Source organism: Balaenoptera borealis (genome assembly GCF_965194805.1).
Source record: "Balaenoptera borealis genome assembly, chromosome: 11".
Lineage (NCBI taxonomy): Eukaryota > Metazoa > Chordata > Mammalia > Artiodactyla > Balaenopteridae > Balaenoptera > Balaenoptera borealis.
Window position 1 is genome coordinate 17,303,703 of NC_138868.1, and position 14,880 is coordinate 17,318,582.

The 14,880-nt window shown below is 37.5% G+C and overlaps 1 protein-coding gene across 6 annotated transcripts in view; it reads right to left on the reverse strand.

The window, feature by feature from the left end:
• TTC17 (tetratricopeptide repeat domain 17) overlaps positions 1–14,880 on the reverse strand; it is a 140,908-nt gene that overhangs the window by 19,055 nt on the left and 106,973 nt on the right. Inside the window, exon 23 of one of the 6 annotated variants that reach the window (XM_082343674.1) lies at positions 5,578–13,059. The exons of the other annotated variants lie outside the window; for them this stretch is intronic. Within the exon in view, the coding sequence (XP_082199800.1) occupies positions 13,024–13,059 (36 nt within the window). The 3' untranslated portion in view covers positions 5,578–13,023. Of the gene's footprint in view, positions 1–5,577; positions 13,060–14,880 lie in introns of those variants that run through there. 6 annotated transcript variants of the gene reach the window in all.

The window sequence follows — 14,880 nt, forward strand, 5'->3', positions numbered from 1 at the left end:
GAGAAGAACTAAAGAGCAAACAAACAGTGATGAACAACACAACTGAAATTAAAAACAGTCTTGAAGGAATCAATAGAATAACTGAGGCAGAAGAATGGATAAGTGACCTGGAAGATAAAATGGTGGAAATAACTGCAAGGGAGCAGAATAAAGAAAAAAGAATGAAAAGAATTGAGGACAGTCTCAGAGACCTCTGGGACAATATTAAATGCACCAACATTCAAATTATAGGGGTCCGAGAAGAAGAAAAGAAAAAGAAAGGGTCTGAGAAAATATTTGAAGAGATTATAGTCAAAAACTTCCCTAACATGTGAAAGGAAATAGTCAATCAAGTCCAGAAAGCACAGAGAGTCCCATACAGGATAAACCCAAAGAGAAATATGCCGAGACACATATTAATCAAACTATCAAAAGTTACATACAAAGAAAAAATATTAAAAGCAGCAAGGGAAAAGCAACAAATAATATAAAAGGGAATTCCCATAAGGCAAACAGCTGATCTTTCAGCAGAAACTCTGCAAGCCAGAAGGGAGTGGCAGGACAAATTTAAAATGATGTAAGGGGAAAAAAAAAAAAAAATGATGTAAGGGAAAAAGCTACAATCAAGATTACTCTACCCTGCAAGGATATCATTCAGATTCGATGGAGAAATCAAAAGCTTTACAGACAAGCAAAAGCTATGAGAATTCAGCACCACCAGACCAGCTTTACAACAAATGCTAAAGGAACTTCTCTAAGTGGGAAACACAAGAGAAGAAAAAGACCCATAAAAACAAACTGAAATCAATTAAGAAAATGGTAATAGGAACATACATATCAATAATCACCTTGAAGGTAAATGGATTAAATGCTCCAACCAAAAGACAAAGACTGGCTGAATGGATACAAAAACAAGACCCTTATATATGCTGTCTATAAGAAACCCACTTCAGACCTAGGGACACATACAGAATGAAAGTGAGGGGATGGAAATAGATATTCCATGCAAATGGAAATCACAAGAAAGCTGGAGGAGCAATTCTCATATTAGATAAAATAGACTTTAAAATAAAGACAGTTACAAGAGAAAAGGAAGGACACTACATAATGATCAAGGGATCAATCCAAGAAGAAAACATAACAATCATAAATATTTATGCACCCAACATAGGAGCACCTCAATACATAAGGCAAATGCTAACAGCTATAAAAGGAGAAATCGACAGTAACACAATAATAGTGGGGGACTTTAACACCCCACTTACACCAATAGATAATCCAGACAGAAAATAAATAAGGAAACAAAAGCTTTAAATGACACAATAGACCAAATTGGCTTAATTGATATTTTTAGGACATTCCACCCCAAAGTGGAAGAATACACTTTCTTCTCAAGTGCACACGGAACGTTCTCCAGAACAGATCACATCTTGGGTCACAAACCAAGCCTTGGAGGACTTCCCTGGTGGCACAGTGGTTAAGAATCTGCCTGCCAATTCAGGGGACACGGGTTCCAGCCCTGGTCCGGGAAGATCCCACATGCTGCGGAGCAACTAAGCCCATGCACCACAACTACTGAGCCTGCGCTCTAGAGCCCGAGATCCACAACTACTGAGTCTGTGTGCCACAATTACTGAAGCCCACGTGCCTAGAGACCCGTGGTCTGCAACAACAGAAGCCACTGCAGTGAGAAGCCCGCGCACCGCAACAAAGAGTAGCCCCCGCTCACTGCAACTAGAGAAAGCCCGTGCGCAGCAACGAAGACCCAACGCAGCCAAAAATAAATATAAATAAAATAATAAATGTATATAAAAAAATAAAAAAACAAATCAAGCCTTGGAAAATTTAAGAAAACTGAAATCATATCAACCATCTTCTGACCACAACGCTATGAGATTAGAAATCAATTACAGGAAAAAAACAGTAAAAAACACAAACACATGGAGGCTAAACAGTGCACTGCTAAATAACCAAGAGATCACTGAAGAAATCAAAGAGGAAATAAAAAAATACCTAGAATCAAATGACAACGAAAACACCAGGATCCAAAACCTGTGGGATGCAGCAAATCAGTTCTAAGAGGGAAGTTTACAGCAATACAATCTTACCTCAAGAAACAAGACAAATCTCAAATAAACAACCTAACCTTACACTTAAAGAAACTAGAAAAAGAAGAACAAAGAAAACCCAAAGTTAGCAGAAGGAAAGAAATCATAAAGAGCAGAGCAGAAATAAATGAAATAGAAACAAAGAAAGATGTTAAAAAAAAAAATCTTCCAAAAAACAAAAGTCCAGGACCAGATGGCTTCACAGGCGAATTCTATCAAACATTTAGAGAAGAGTTAACATCTATCCTTCTTAAACTCTTCCAAAAAATTGGAGAGGGAGGAACACTCCCAAACTTGTTCTACGAGGCCACCATCACCCTGACACTAAACCAGACAAAGATATCACAAAAAAAGAAAACTACAGACCAATATCACTGATGAACATAGATGCAAAAATCCTCAACAAAATACTAGCAAACAGAATCCAACAACACATTAAAAGGATCATACACCATGATCAAGTGGGATTTATCCCAGGGATGCAAGGATTCTTCAATATACATAAAACAATCAGTGTGATACACCACATTAACAAATTGAAGAATAAAAAACATATGATCATCTCAATAGATGCAGAAAAAGCTTTTGACAAAATTCAACACCCATTTATGATAAAAACTCTCCAGAAAGTGGGCACAGAGGGAAACTACCTCAACATAATAAAAGCCATATATGACAAACCCACAGGAAACACCACTCTCAATGGTGAAAAACTGAAAGCATTTCCTCTAAGATCAGGAACAAGACAAGGATGTCCACTCTCGTCACTATTATTCAACACAGTATTGGAAGTACTAGCCACATCAACCAGAGAAGAAAAAGAAATAAAAGGAATACAAATTGGGAAAGAAGAAGTAAAACTGTCACTCTTTGCAGATGACATGATAGTATACATAGAGAATCCTAAAGATGCCACCAGACAACTACTGGAACTAATCAATGAATTTGGTAAGGTTGCAGGATACAAAATTAATGCACAGAAATCTCTTGCATTCCTATACACTAACAACGAAAGATCAGGAGAAATTAAGGAAACAATCCCATTTACCATCGCAACAAAAAGAATAAAACACCTAGGAATAAACCTAGCTAAAGAGGCAAAAGAACTGTACTCAGAAAATTATAAAACACTGATGAAATAAATCAAAGATAACATAAACAGATGGAGAGATATACCATGCTCCTGGATTAGAAGAATCAATATTGTGAAAATGACTATATTACCCAAAGCAATCTACAGGTTCAATGCAATCCCTATCTAATTACCAATGGCATTTTTCACAGAACTAGAACAAGAAATTTTACAATTTGTATGGAGACAGAAAAGACCCCAAATAGCCAAAGCAATCTTAGGAAATGAAAACGGAGCTGGAGGAATCATGCTCCCTGACCTCAGACTATACTACAAAGCTACAGTAATGAAGGCAGTATGGTACTGGCACAAAAACAGAAATATAGATCAATGGAACAGGATAGAAAGCCCAGAGATAAACCCACGCACATATGGTAACCTTATCTTTGACAAAGGAGGCAAAAATATACAACGGAGAAAAGACAGTCTCTTCAATAAGTGGTGCTGGGAAAACTGGACAGCTACATGTAAAAGAATGAAATTAGAACACACCCTACCACCATATATAAAAATGAACTCAAAATGGATTAAAGACCTAAATGTAAGGCCAGACACTATAAAACTCTTAGAGGAAAACATAGGCAGAACACTCTAAGGCATACATCACAGCAAGATCCTTTTTGACCCACCTCCTAGAGTAAGGGAAATAAAAACAAAAATAAACAAATGGGACCTAATGAAACTTAAAAGCTTTTGCACAACAAAGGAAACCATAAATAAGATGAAAAGACAACCCTCAGAATGGGAGAAAATATTTGCAAACAAAGCAAATGACAAAGGATTAATCTCCAAAATATACAAGCAGCTCATGCAGCTCAATACCACAAAAACAAACAACTCAATCCAAAAATGGGCAGAAGACCTAAATAGATATTTCTCCAAAGAAGATATACAGATGGCCAACAAATACATGAAAAGATGCTCAACATCACTAATCATTAGAGAAATGCAAATCAAGAGTACAATGAGGTATCATCTCACACCAGTCAGAATGGCCATCATCAAAAAATCTACAAACAATAATGCTGGAGAGGGTGTGGAGAAAAGAGAACCCTCTTGCACTGTTGGTGGGAATGTAAATTGATACAGCCACTATGGAGAACAGTATGGAGGTTCCTTAAAAAACTAAAAATAGAATTATCATACAACCCAGCAATCCCACTACTGGGCATATACCCTGAGAAAACCATAATTCAAAAAGAGTCATGTACCACAATGTTCACTGCAGCTCTATTTACAACAGCCAGGACATGGAAGCAACCTAAGTGTCCACTGACAGATGAATGGATAAAGAAGATGTGGCACATACATACAATGGAATATTACTCAGCCATAAAACGGAACGAAATTGAGTTATGTGTAGTGAGGTGGATGGACCTAGAGTCTGTCATACAGAGTGAAGTAAGTCAGAAAGAGAAAAACAAATACCGTCTGCTAACACATATATATGGAATCTAAAAAAAAAAAAAGGTTCTGAAGAACCTAGGGGCAGGGCAGGAATAAAGACACAGACATATAGAATGGACTTGAGGACATGGGCGGGGGAAGGGTAAGCTGGGACGAAGTGAGAAGAGTGTCATGGACATATATACACTACCAAATGTAAAATAGATAGCTAGTGGGAAGCAGCCGCATAGCACAGGGAGATCAGCTTGGTGCTTTGTGACCACCTAGAGGGGTGGGATGGGGAGGGTGGGAGGGAGGGAGATGCAAGAGGGAAGAGAAATGGGAACATATTGTATATGTATAACTGATTCACTTTGTTATAAAGCAGAAGCTAACAAAAAAAAAAAAAAAAAAAAGAACAGGATGTCATGTACCCACAGATTCCCATTTACAGTGGAGAGAAGATTGAAATTTGGGTTTATTAAAAGTGGGTTCCTGGAAAGACAAAAAAAAAAAAAAGAAAAAAAAAATAGCATTGTATTTGGAGTTTCAAAACCTGGATTGGATTCCTGGTCCTCCTACATACAAGCTAAATGATGCTGGGGAAGTAATTAAACTTTTCTCATATATGAAATTGGGACATAACCATACCTAATTTGTTGTATCATGTGACTGCTGTGTCTAAAAGCACTTTATTAATTGTGAAAGTTTATGTAATCTAAGTAATTACTTTTATTCTGTGAGACCCAAAATTGAAAAAAAAAATAATCGTGTCCTTTAGGATGATGAAGATGGTGGGGGTAGATTTCTACTGGTCTTCCTTGGAGGTCAAGTTGTTTTTGCTCAGTGAGACACCATAGCAACCTGACTATGCTTTCTTATCTACTGTTATATTTCCAATACTTGGCATCTAGTATGTGCTCAATAAATGTAGGATGAATGAAAAAAAAAAAAAAAGAACTGTTTTTGCTATGCTCTACAGATTTTGAAAGTTGTTTTTTTGTTTTCATTTGTCTCAAGGTATTTTCTGATTTCCTCTTTGACTTTTTCATTGACGCATTGGTTTTTAAGTATCGTGTTGTTTAGTCTCCACGTATTTGTGTTTTTCCCATTTTTCTTTTGTAACTGATCTCTAGTTTCATACTGTTGTGGTCGGAAAAGATGCTTGATGTAATTTCTATCCTTTTAAATTTACTGGGAGTTGTTTTGTGGCCTAGCATGTGATCTACCTGAAAAGAATGTGTATTCTGCTGTTTTTGGATGGAACGTCCTGTAGATATCTATTAGGGCCAAGTGGTTTAACATGTCATTTAAGGCCACTGTTTCCTTATTGATTTTCTGTCTGGATGATTTGTCCACTGATGTAAGTGGGGTATTAAAGTCCCCTACTATTACTGTATTATTGTCAACCTTTAGGTCTTTTAATATTTGCTTTATATATTTAAGTGCTCCTGTATTAGGTGCATATGTTTATTAATGCTATATCCTCTTCTTGTGTTGATCCTTTTATCATTATATAATGCCCTTCTTTGTCTTTTATTATAGACTTTGTTTTAAAGTGGAAAACAGTATCTAAAGACCACAATCTGGGTACTAAGGGTGGCTACTAATACTGGGCTAGTCATAGATTCTAGTCTTTTCAGTAAAATAAAGCTAGGAGATGTGTAAATATATCAATAAAATATTTCAAGAATTCTTACTAATACTTCCAATTCAAGATTAGAGACGTTTACTTATCATCATTCTCACATCTCTATGTCCTTTCACCCATACTCAAAATTCCAGTTTTCAACATCACCAACAAAATTACTCATTTATTTTGCAATACATACACCTACAATCTCAAAAGAATAACATTAATATTATTGATACAACAGTATTACCGAAAACAGTATAAGGTTTTCTTTTGTACTTAGGGTAAATTCCATTAGGGATGTACAGCCAAATAACTGTGTTTTAAAGTCACTTGGAATTCTTCTTCTTGATGTGGTTGTACTACCAATGGAATACAAAGTTAGGCTCATTTAATTTTACTTTTAATTAGGAATTCTCTTATTTAAAAATTCTTTTTAATTATGCAAAATATTTATTTGGTTCCAAAGTCAAAAAACAACAACAACAAAAAACGAATGTAGATTCAAGGAAATCTAGCTTCATTCCGTGTCTTTTCTATCCTATTTCTGTCTTCCTTCTATGGGACACCATTTAAATTTTTTTTTCAAATTTAGTCTTTCATTTTAAAATATCTTTCTATTTCTCTCTACATATATTCCACCCCCCCCCCACAAGTTGCTATTTTAAAAACAGATAAATAGTAACCTAAGACATAATTTTTTTCTACTGTTCTTTTTTTCACTTGCTATATCCTGGAGATTACTCCATATAAGTTTATAGAGATGGTCCTCATTCATTTTGACAGCTTCAGAAGTCTCCACTGTGTGGATGTTCACACACAATGAGCAGCCACATGGGACTTTTTATTCAATCAACCCCCTACTACTGGGCATTTGGATTGTTTTAGTTTACTATTACAAATCAGGCTATAATCAACAGCCTTATTCACAGGTATTTTTGTCAGGTAATTTTTTTTGCCATTGTATTTTTAGGAAAGATTCCTAAAAGCAGGATTGCTGGCTGGATGGGTAAAAGAATGTATAATTTTGCTAGATATTGTCAATTTTCTCTCCATAGAGGTTATTCCATTTTATATTTCTACCAGCAGTGTATGACACTGCCAGTTTTCCCATGGTCTCACCAAGGGTATCCTATCAAACTTCTGAATTTTTGCCAATGATATGGGCAGGAAATATCTCAGTGTAATTTTGTTCTTTTCTTAGCTTTTTGAGGTAGAAGCACAGATCACTAAGTTTCAGTCATTTTTTTTTAAACTAACATATCCATTTAGGGCTATAAACTTCCCTCAAGCATTGCTTTAGTTGCATCCCATAAGTTTTGATATGCCAAATCTTTATTGTCATTCATTTCAAAATATTTTCTAATTTTGCTTTCTTCACTGAACCCTGAGTCATTCAGAGGTGTAGTATAATCTCACCAAAATCATTGGGAATTTTCTATCCTTTTTTTTTTTTCTGATTTTTTTTCCAGGTTAATTCCACCATGGTCAGAAAGTAAACTCTAAATTGCTTCAGTGGTTTAATATTTAATTGAGGTTTAATTTATGATTCAGCTTATGATCAATATGGTAAATGTTCCATATGCATTTTAAAAATAAGAATATCATTACAGTTGAATGTGGCATTATATAAATATCAATTATGTCAAGTTTATTAGTAAGATCTTCTATATGTTAATTTTTTGTCTGCTTAGTTCTATCACCTATTAAGAGGTATGTTAAAGTCTATTTTGGTTGTGGATTCACCTATTTCTCCTTTTACATGTCAATGTTTAATGCTTGTCTATATAATGTGAAACTATGTTATTGGTTCCATATAGATTTACAATTTTCAATATCCTGGTGGACTGACCACTTTATCATTATGAATTGTCTTTATCTGTAGTAATGCTTCCTGCCTTAAATTCCACATTGTCTGATACTAGTATAGTTACACCAGCTTCTTTTTATTAATGTTTGTATGATGTATCTTTTTTCCATCTGTTTAATTTTGACTGTTTTGTATCTTACATTAAGATGTGTTACTTTAAACAGCACATAATTGGGTTCAAGATTTTAACCTAGTCTGATAATGTTAGCACTCTAATTGGGGTATCTAGTCCTTTTATATTTATTGTGATTACTGATATATTGGGTTTATCACTATCATCTTACTATTTGTATTCTATTTCACCCACCTGTTTTATAATCCTTTGTCTTCCTTGCCTCCTTTATGAATTAATCAAATGTTTATTATTCCATTTTCCCTTAATTATACTTTCTTTAACTGTTCTTTTAGTGATTAGCCTAAAAGTATAACATGCATCTTTGAATTATTACAGACAAAAAATATAAATTACTTTAATTTTATTACTTTCCTGAAATGTTAAAGCCTAACACTTTGTCTATGTGTATTCCTGGGAAATTAATCTCATGTTAACTTTTCAGCCATGTTGCCCTGGAAACATAATAAAGGTAGAATGTCACCCACGTTACTAGGCAACACTGTTTATGGTAAAGATGACCTGACTGTAAACTGCCAGTGGACTGTGATGATCTGGTAGAAAGCCACAACTTTGAGCTTTCCCCAGTGTGACGTTTCTTGTCCCTTGTTGGAATTCTTGGGCTCTAGGCCCATAGGACTGTTAAAGAGGCACTGGTTCTTACATGGAACTTGAGACTTCCAGGCCAGGGTGGTTCCCACGCTCATCCACGTGGTCTTGATCCCTTATCCCTGAGCTGTCAATTTGGGGGTTGGAGCAGAGAACAGTCCCCAAGACTGCTGCCAGAGAGCTATGGGGACTCCTGGAGAAATACATGAAAAGCTGCCCTGCTGGCCTGCTGTATGTCGTGTTCTATATTCTCCTGAGTGAAGGCAAGACAGGTGCCCTACTGAGGTGTGAAGTATGAAATATCTATTGAGCTGGTCTTAAAACCACAAACAGTGGGCACTGCAGAGCGGCAGCAGCAATGAAACAGACTTTCATATCCCTGGTTCAATATGGCCAAGGCACCAGGACACAAAGGGAATGGAGAGGAAGATGCTGGTAAGACTGAAGCCTCAGTGGGGGCCAACTTTCCCAGAGTCTGATGGCAGAAGCTTGACATTGTGTGACAGGGGATAAATCTTCCCCTTGTAGGAATGGATGAAAGCTGGAGACAAACTTATGCTGAGAGAAAATGCCCCACTGTCCATGAAATGGAGCTGACCAGAAACCTAGTTGCAAATGGGCTGACTAGCAAGAATGATATTGCTTTGGGGTAGTTGATGCATTTGAGCCAAAGTAGGCATTGATGCCTGACAGGGGGCGGGGAGGAGACAAGCACATGAGCTTAAGACTCCATGTTTGTAACTAGGTCTGGATCAGAAAAGGAGGTGGAGCAGCTTGGCTCTGACCCAAGTTGGGGTGGCTGTAGATCTAACCAGCACAAAGTAGTGCCCACAAGCCACCACCTGAAGACCTGGGGAGACAAAAACGGGAGAACTATTTCTGCACTAGCCCACAAGGTCAAACAGGACAACGTGGCAACCTGGCATACAAACTGTCTGCGGGGACAATGGTGGCAGCATGGTGTGCATCTGGGGCCAGAGGTGAGACCTCTGCAGAGGCTACCACGTGTGGAGAGTAACCTCAGATGCAACCTGGGCAGCTTTCTGAGGGTTCTGATAGTACATAATGATTTAACCCTAAAATGGAGTCTGACCAATGTCATCTGCCGACGCTTAGTGATAATCATGGTAATGCAAACTAAAAACTCCCTAAAGAGACAACTACAGATGGGCTTTTCAAGAAATAATAAAGGATAATGACTGAGTATTTTAAAAGTTGAAGCAGAGAGGATATGGAGATCTTTGTTCTTTTCTGAAAGGTAAATGGGCAAGGGGTGCTTTTGCTTTGTTATCACTGCCCTTTTCTAAGTGTGGTCCTCAGATCAGCAGCATCACTCAGTATCAGCTGTGAACTTATTAGAAATGTAAATTCTCAAGCCCGGCCCTAGACCTACTAAATCAGCAAGTCCTGTCATAGAAGCCTAGCAATCTGTTTTAACAAGTCCTCCAGGTGACTGTGGTGTACCCTAAAGTCTGAGAACTACTGTACTAAAGTTAATAACTCAAGGTCATGGAGGTCAGTCTGTGAGCCTACAATGGAAACTGATGTTGGATTACCTTCTAGCCCTATTTCCCTGAAGACCTAATAAAGGGGGAATGTTAGCTGTCACCAGGCAAGACAGCTTACAGTAAAAATGGCCTTGGTTGGTAAACTGTATCTGGACTGGTAAGACTGGGAAAAAACTATAAACACCAGGTAGAAAGCTTGGAGCCTCTAAGTGCCACGGTTCTTGTAGCTAGCCGTGTCTCTTTCTAGCACTCTATGCCCATGTGGCTATTACAAAAGATACTGGTTCTCATATGGAACTTGGAGCATCTAAGCCAGGGTACTTCCCACATTTAATCATTTGATTTGTTCCCTAGCATGTGAATAGTCACTTGGCAGGAAAGAAGGGTGGGCAGAGAATGGTCCCTGGCCTAAATGAGTGCTCATTCTGGAGGTATATGCCTGATGCTGCTGTGGTGTCCTAGCCCCTTATCCTTCTGGGTGAAGCCCACGCTAAATGAGGCCAATTACATGAGTGTGAAATGTCTAACTGGACCTGAGAACATCTACAGTGATCAGTGCAATTCCTTTCTGCCTTTTGTATTGCTGTTGTCATGAACTGTAACCTCAGAAGACACTAATTATTTTGTATCGTCATACTCATTTCCACATACTCTAATATTTTCTCTTTCTGTTGCTCTTTGCTCTTTCCTGTATTTCTGAGTTTCTACCTGGAATAGTTTTCCTTCTGCCTGAAAAAAATCCCTTTAGTGATTTTTAATGCAAGTCTGTTGGTAACATATATCTTTCAGTTTCTTGCGGTCTAAAACCTTTTTCTAAACTTCATTAAAAAAAAATCAAGGTATAATTTAAATACAGAGAAATGCTCAGACCTTAGGTATAACATTCCGTTTTGACTATTGCTTAAAGACACAGAAAACTTCCAACACTCCAGAAAGTCCTTTCAAGTTGCTTCCCAGTCAACCGCTTCCCCCCACAAAGCAATCACTCTTCTGATTTCTATCATCATAGGTTAGTTTTGCCTGTTCTAGAATTTCATATAGTTGGGATCATACACTATACACTTTTTTTGTGTCCAACGACTTTTATTAGCATAATATTTTTGAGATTCATCAATATGGATATAGGGTCTTTCTTGCAGAATAGTATCCAGTGTATAAATATAACACTGTTTATCCCTTCTTCTACTGATGGGCATCTTACTGTTTCCAGATTTTTGGCTGTTACGAATAAATCTGCTGTGAACAATTTTTAACAAGTATTTTGTGGACATAGTTTTCATGTCTCTTTGATAAATACCTAGCAGTAAAATTACTGGGTCATATATGCTTAACTCTTTAATAGACTACCAGACTGTCTTCCAAAATGACTGTACCATTTTATACTCTCACCAGCAATGTATCAGAGTTCTGGTTGCTCCATATCATCTTGAACATTTGTATCATCAATCTTTTTCATTTTAGCCCTTCTAACTCTCATAATGTTTCTTGCTTCAAAGTTTTTTTTTTTTAATAAGAGTGTAGCTATATCTGCTTTTTTTATTGTTTGCATGGTATATTATTTTCCAGCTTTGTACTTTCAACCCTTCTGTATCCTAATATTTGAAGAGTTTCTCTTATAAGCAGCATATAGTTGGATTTAAAAAAATCCATTCTATACAAAATGCTTAAATTATAAATCTTTTTTGTAGTTAACTACTGATATACTTTATTTACTATTTTACTATTTCTGTTCTATTTTTTTGTGACTTTACCTTTCTCGATTTTCTTTGGATTAATCAAATGTTTCACATGACTCCATTTTCCTTCCACTGAATTATATTTTAAAACCGTTTTTAGTAGTTAGCCTAGAGCTTAAAACATACATTCTTACTTATTACAGTCCAATGCAAATTATTTCTTTTACTACTTGGCTGATACCAATTAAACTTTAGAACTTTTAAACTCCATTTATTTCCCTCCCATCATTTATGTTACTGTTGCCATGAATTTTAGTTATATATAAAGGTGAAGCTCCTCAGGGCAGTACAGTTATCATTTTGTACAATTACTCTTCATTTATATTTTCTTTCCAGTGTTCTTCTTTCCCTCTGGCATGTCCATATTTCTATCTGGGATCATTTTTCTGAAGAACTCCCTTTAATTTTTATTTCAGTGCAGGTCTATTGACGCCGAAGTCTTTGAATTTTTATTGGTTTAAACACATCTTTATTTCACCTTAATTTTTGAACAGTATTTTTGCTGGTATAGAATTTTAGGCTTGCAGTTTTCTTCTTTAGTACTTTAAAGATGTCATTACACTGGCTTCCAGTTTCCATCATTTCCATTGAGAAGCTGTCAGCTTTATTGTTGCTCCTTTTAAAGGCACTGCGGTGGATAAAAGATCGGCCATAGTCTTTGCACTGCCAGCAGGTGGAGGATATTTCCCCTGCCCTGGGACTTTGCTTTGACAGACAGAAGGGGTGAAAGTGGTGCTGTTCCACCTCTGTGCATGGACTCTAAGCTTCTGCTTTCACCCTCCTGGAGCCCCGAGCCACCAGGTAAAAAGGTCCAGTTTCTCTGCTAGAGAGACTACTTGGAGAGAGACGGTATCCAACTGTGTCCCAGCTATTCCAATCACTCCAGCCTTCTTTGGCGGCCAGCCCAAGTTGGGTCTCCACATGTCTATAGTTGCATGAATGATTCCAAGTCAGATCAGAAGAAGGTCCAGCTCAGGTTGTAGAATCTTGAGCAAATAATAGTTTTGTTTTAAGCCAGTAAATCCTGGCATGATTTATTAGGCAAAAAGATAACTGAAAATAGTATTTGGCATCAAGAATGGTGTGTGGCCCCAACAGAAACTTAAAGCCTGTGACATAAGTCTGGGGAACGGGTTGAGGACACTTGCCGAAGGAGCAGCAACGAGACCATTAATGAAGGTTGGAAGAGCACTGGGGATACTGCTACTGGAGCCTGGAGAAGCGGCATTATTATCTACTGGCAAAACAAATAGTGAGGCTGTATCTCGGAATATAGGAAAATACCTAACAAAGCTGTGGATCTGGCTAGGAAGACCTCTAGGAAGAGCGCTGAAAGTGACAAATGGTTTTTTAAAAATCACCTATAATTTTTTTAGGTATTAAAAGAGAGAGGAGACCTAAACAAGGAACTGTGCAGTTTTCAAGCAGAATTTAGAGAAAATGCTTCCAACCTGGGACTTGCAGGGTTAGAAAATGAAACTTTCTCAATTGCCAGCTTCTCTAGTCAGCACAAGGTTTTGACAAAAAGTCAAATCCATGTGCTACCAGTAAAACTATGGCCTCAGGATTAAGATCAAATCAAAAGTACGGCAGTAAGACACTTTGTTACTACCACCTCAGAAAGATCTGGGTCTAGATTTAAGCCTCACAGACTCTCCGTTAGACCAAAGGTATCTAAGAATCTTACGGGTATTGTCCTGGACTCATGTTCAAAGGAGACAGGGGCCTTCTTGAAGAGATCTGTGGGTGTGGTTTTTGTCTGATGGGATGGCTTAAAATTTGAAAGTCCACAAAGTTTTTCTAAGAAATCGTGCCAGGGATAGAGACAGGCAGCAGGCTGAGTAAGCTATTCAGCTACAAATACAGGACACTCCTAAGGAAAAGGAAAGACAGCTCAGAGAAGAGTTGAAAGCTGAGCAACAGATTAGGAAACCAACCCCAGGGAACCAAAACAGGTCCTATTCAAGGAATATATCCCTGGGCTTCCCTGGTGGCACAGTGGTTAAGAATCTGCCTGCAAATGCAGGGGACACAGGTTCGAGCTCTGGTCTGGGAAGATCCCACATGCTGCAGAGCAACTAAGCCTGTGCGCCACAACTACTGAGCCTGCGCTCTAGAGCCCGCGAGTCACAACTACTGAAGCCCGCATGTCTAGCGCCCATGCTCCGCAACAAGAGAAGCCACCGCAATGAGACGCCCGCGCACTGCAACAAAGAGTAGCCCCCACTCGCCGCAACTAGAGAAAACCTCTCACAGCAACGAAGACCCAATGCAGCAAAAAATCAATCAATCAATCAATCAATTAATTAATTAATTAAAAAGGAATATATCCTACCCTGGAATTGGGGGAACCAGTGACATATGGCCAGATGAATTTCAGAATTCCCATGGAATAGTGATTGCTGAGTGCTTTCCACTTCCTCTCTTTTAAACTGATGTGATTATCCTATCCCTACCTACTAGAAGTTGAGTTGACCCTTTTAATCACTATTTTATGTTACCTCTTCAATATCATTATAATAATAAAGTGGAGAGATTCTTAACCATGAAATAATTAAATTAAAATTTAAAAACTTCCTCTTTATACAAGTATCACACAGAGGCAGATGAACAGTCTTAGAGACTCTTAATTATATTTTCTGTAGGCTGTATGAAAATATAGTTGTGCAAATATTTTTCATGACTTCAAAGAAAAAAGATATTTCAAGATGTGATTCCCACCCACCATCCAAAATACCAAATATTCTTTATCACCAAAAAAGGAACACCTGACTTATTTCCCATACCCAGATTCCATAGTTCACAGT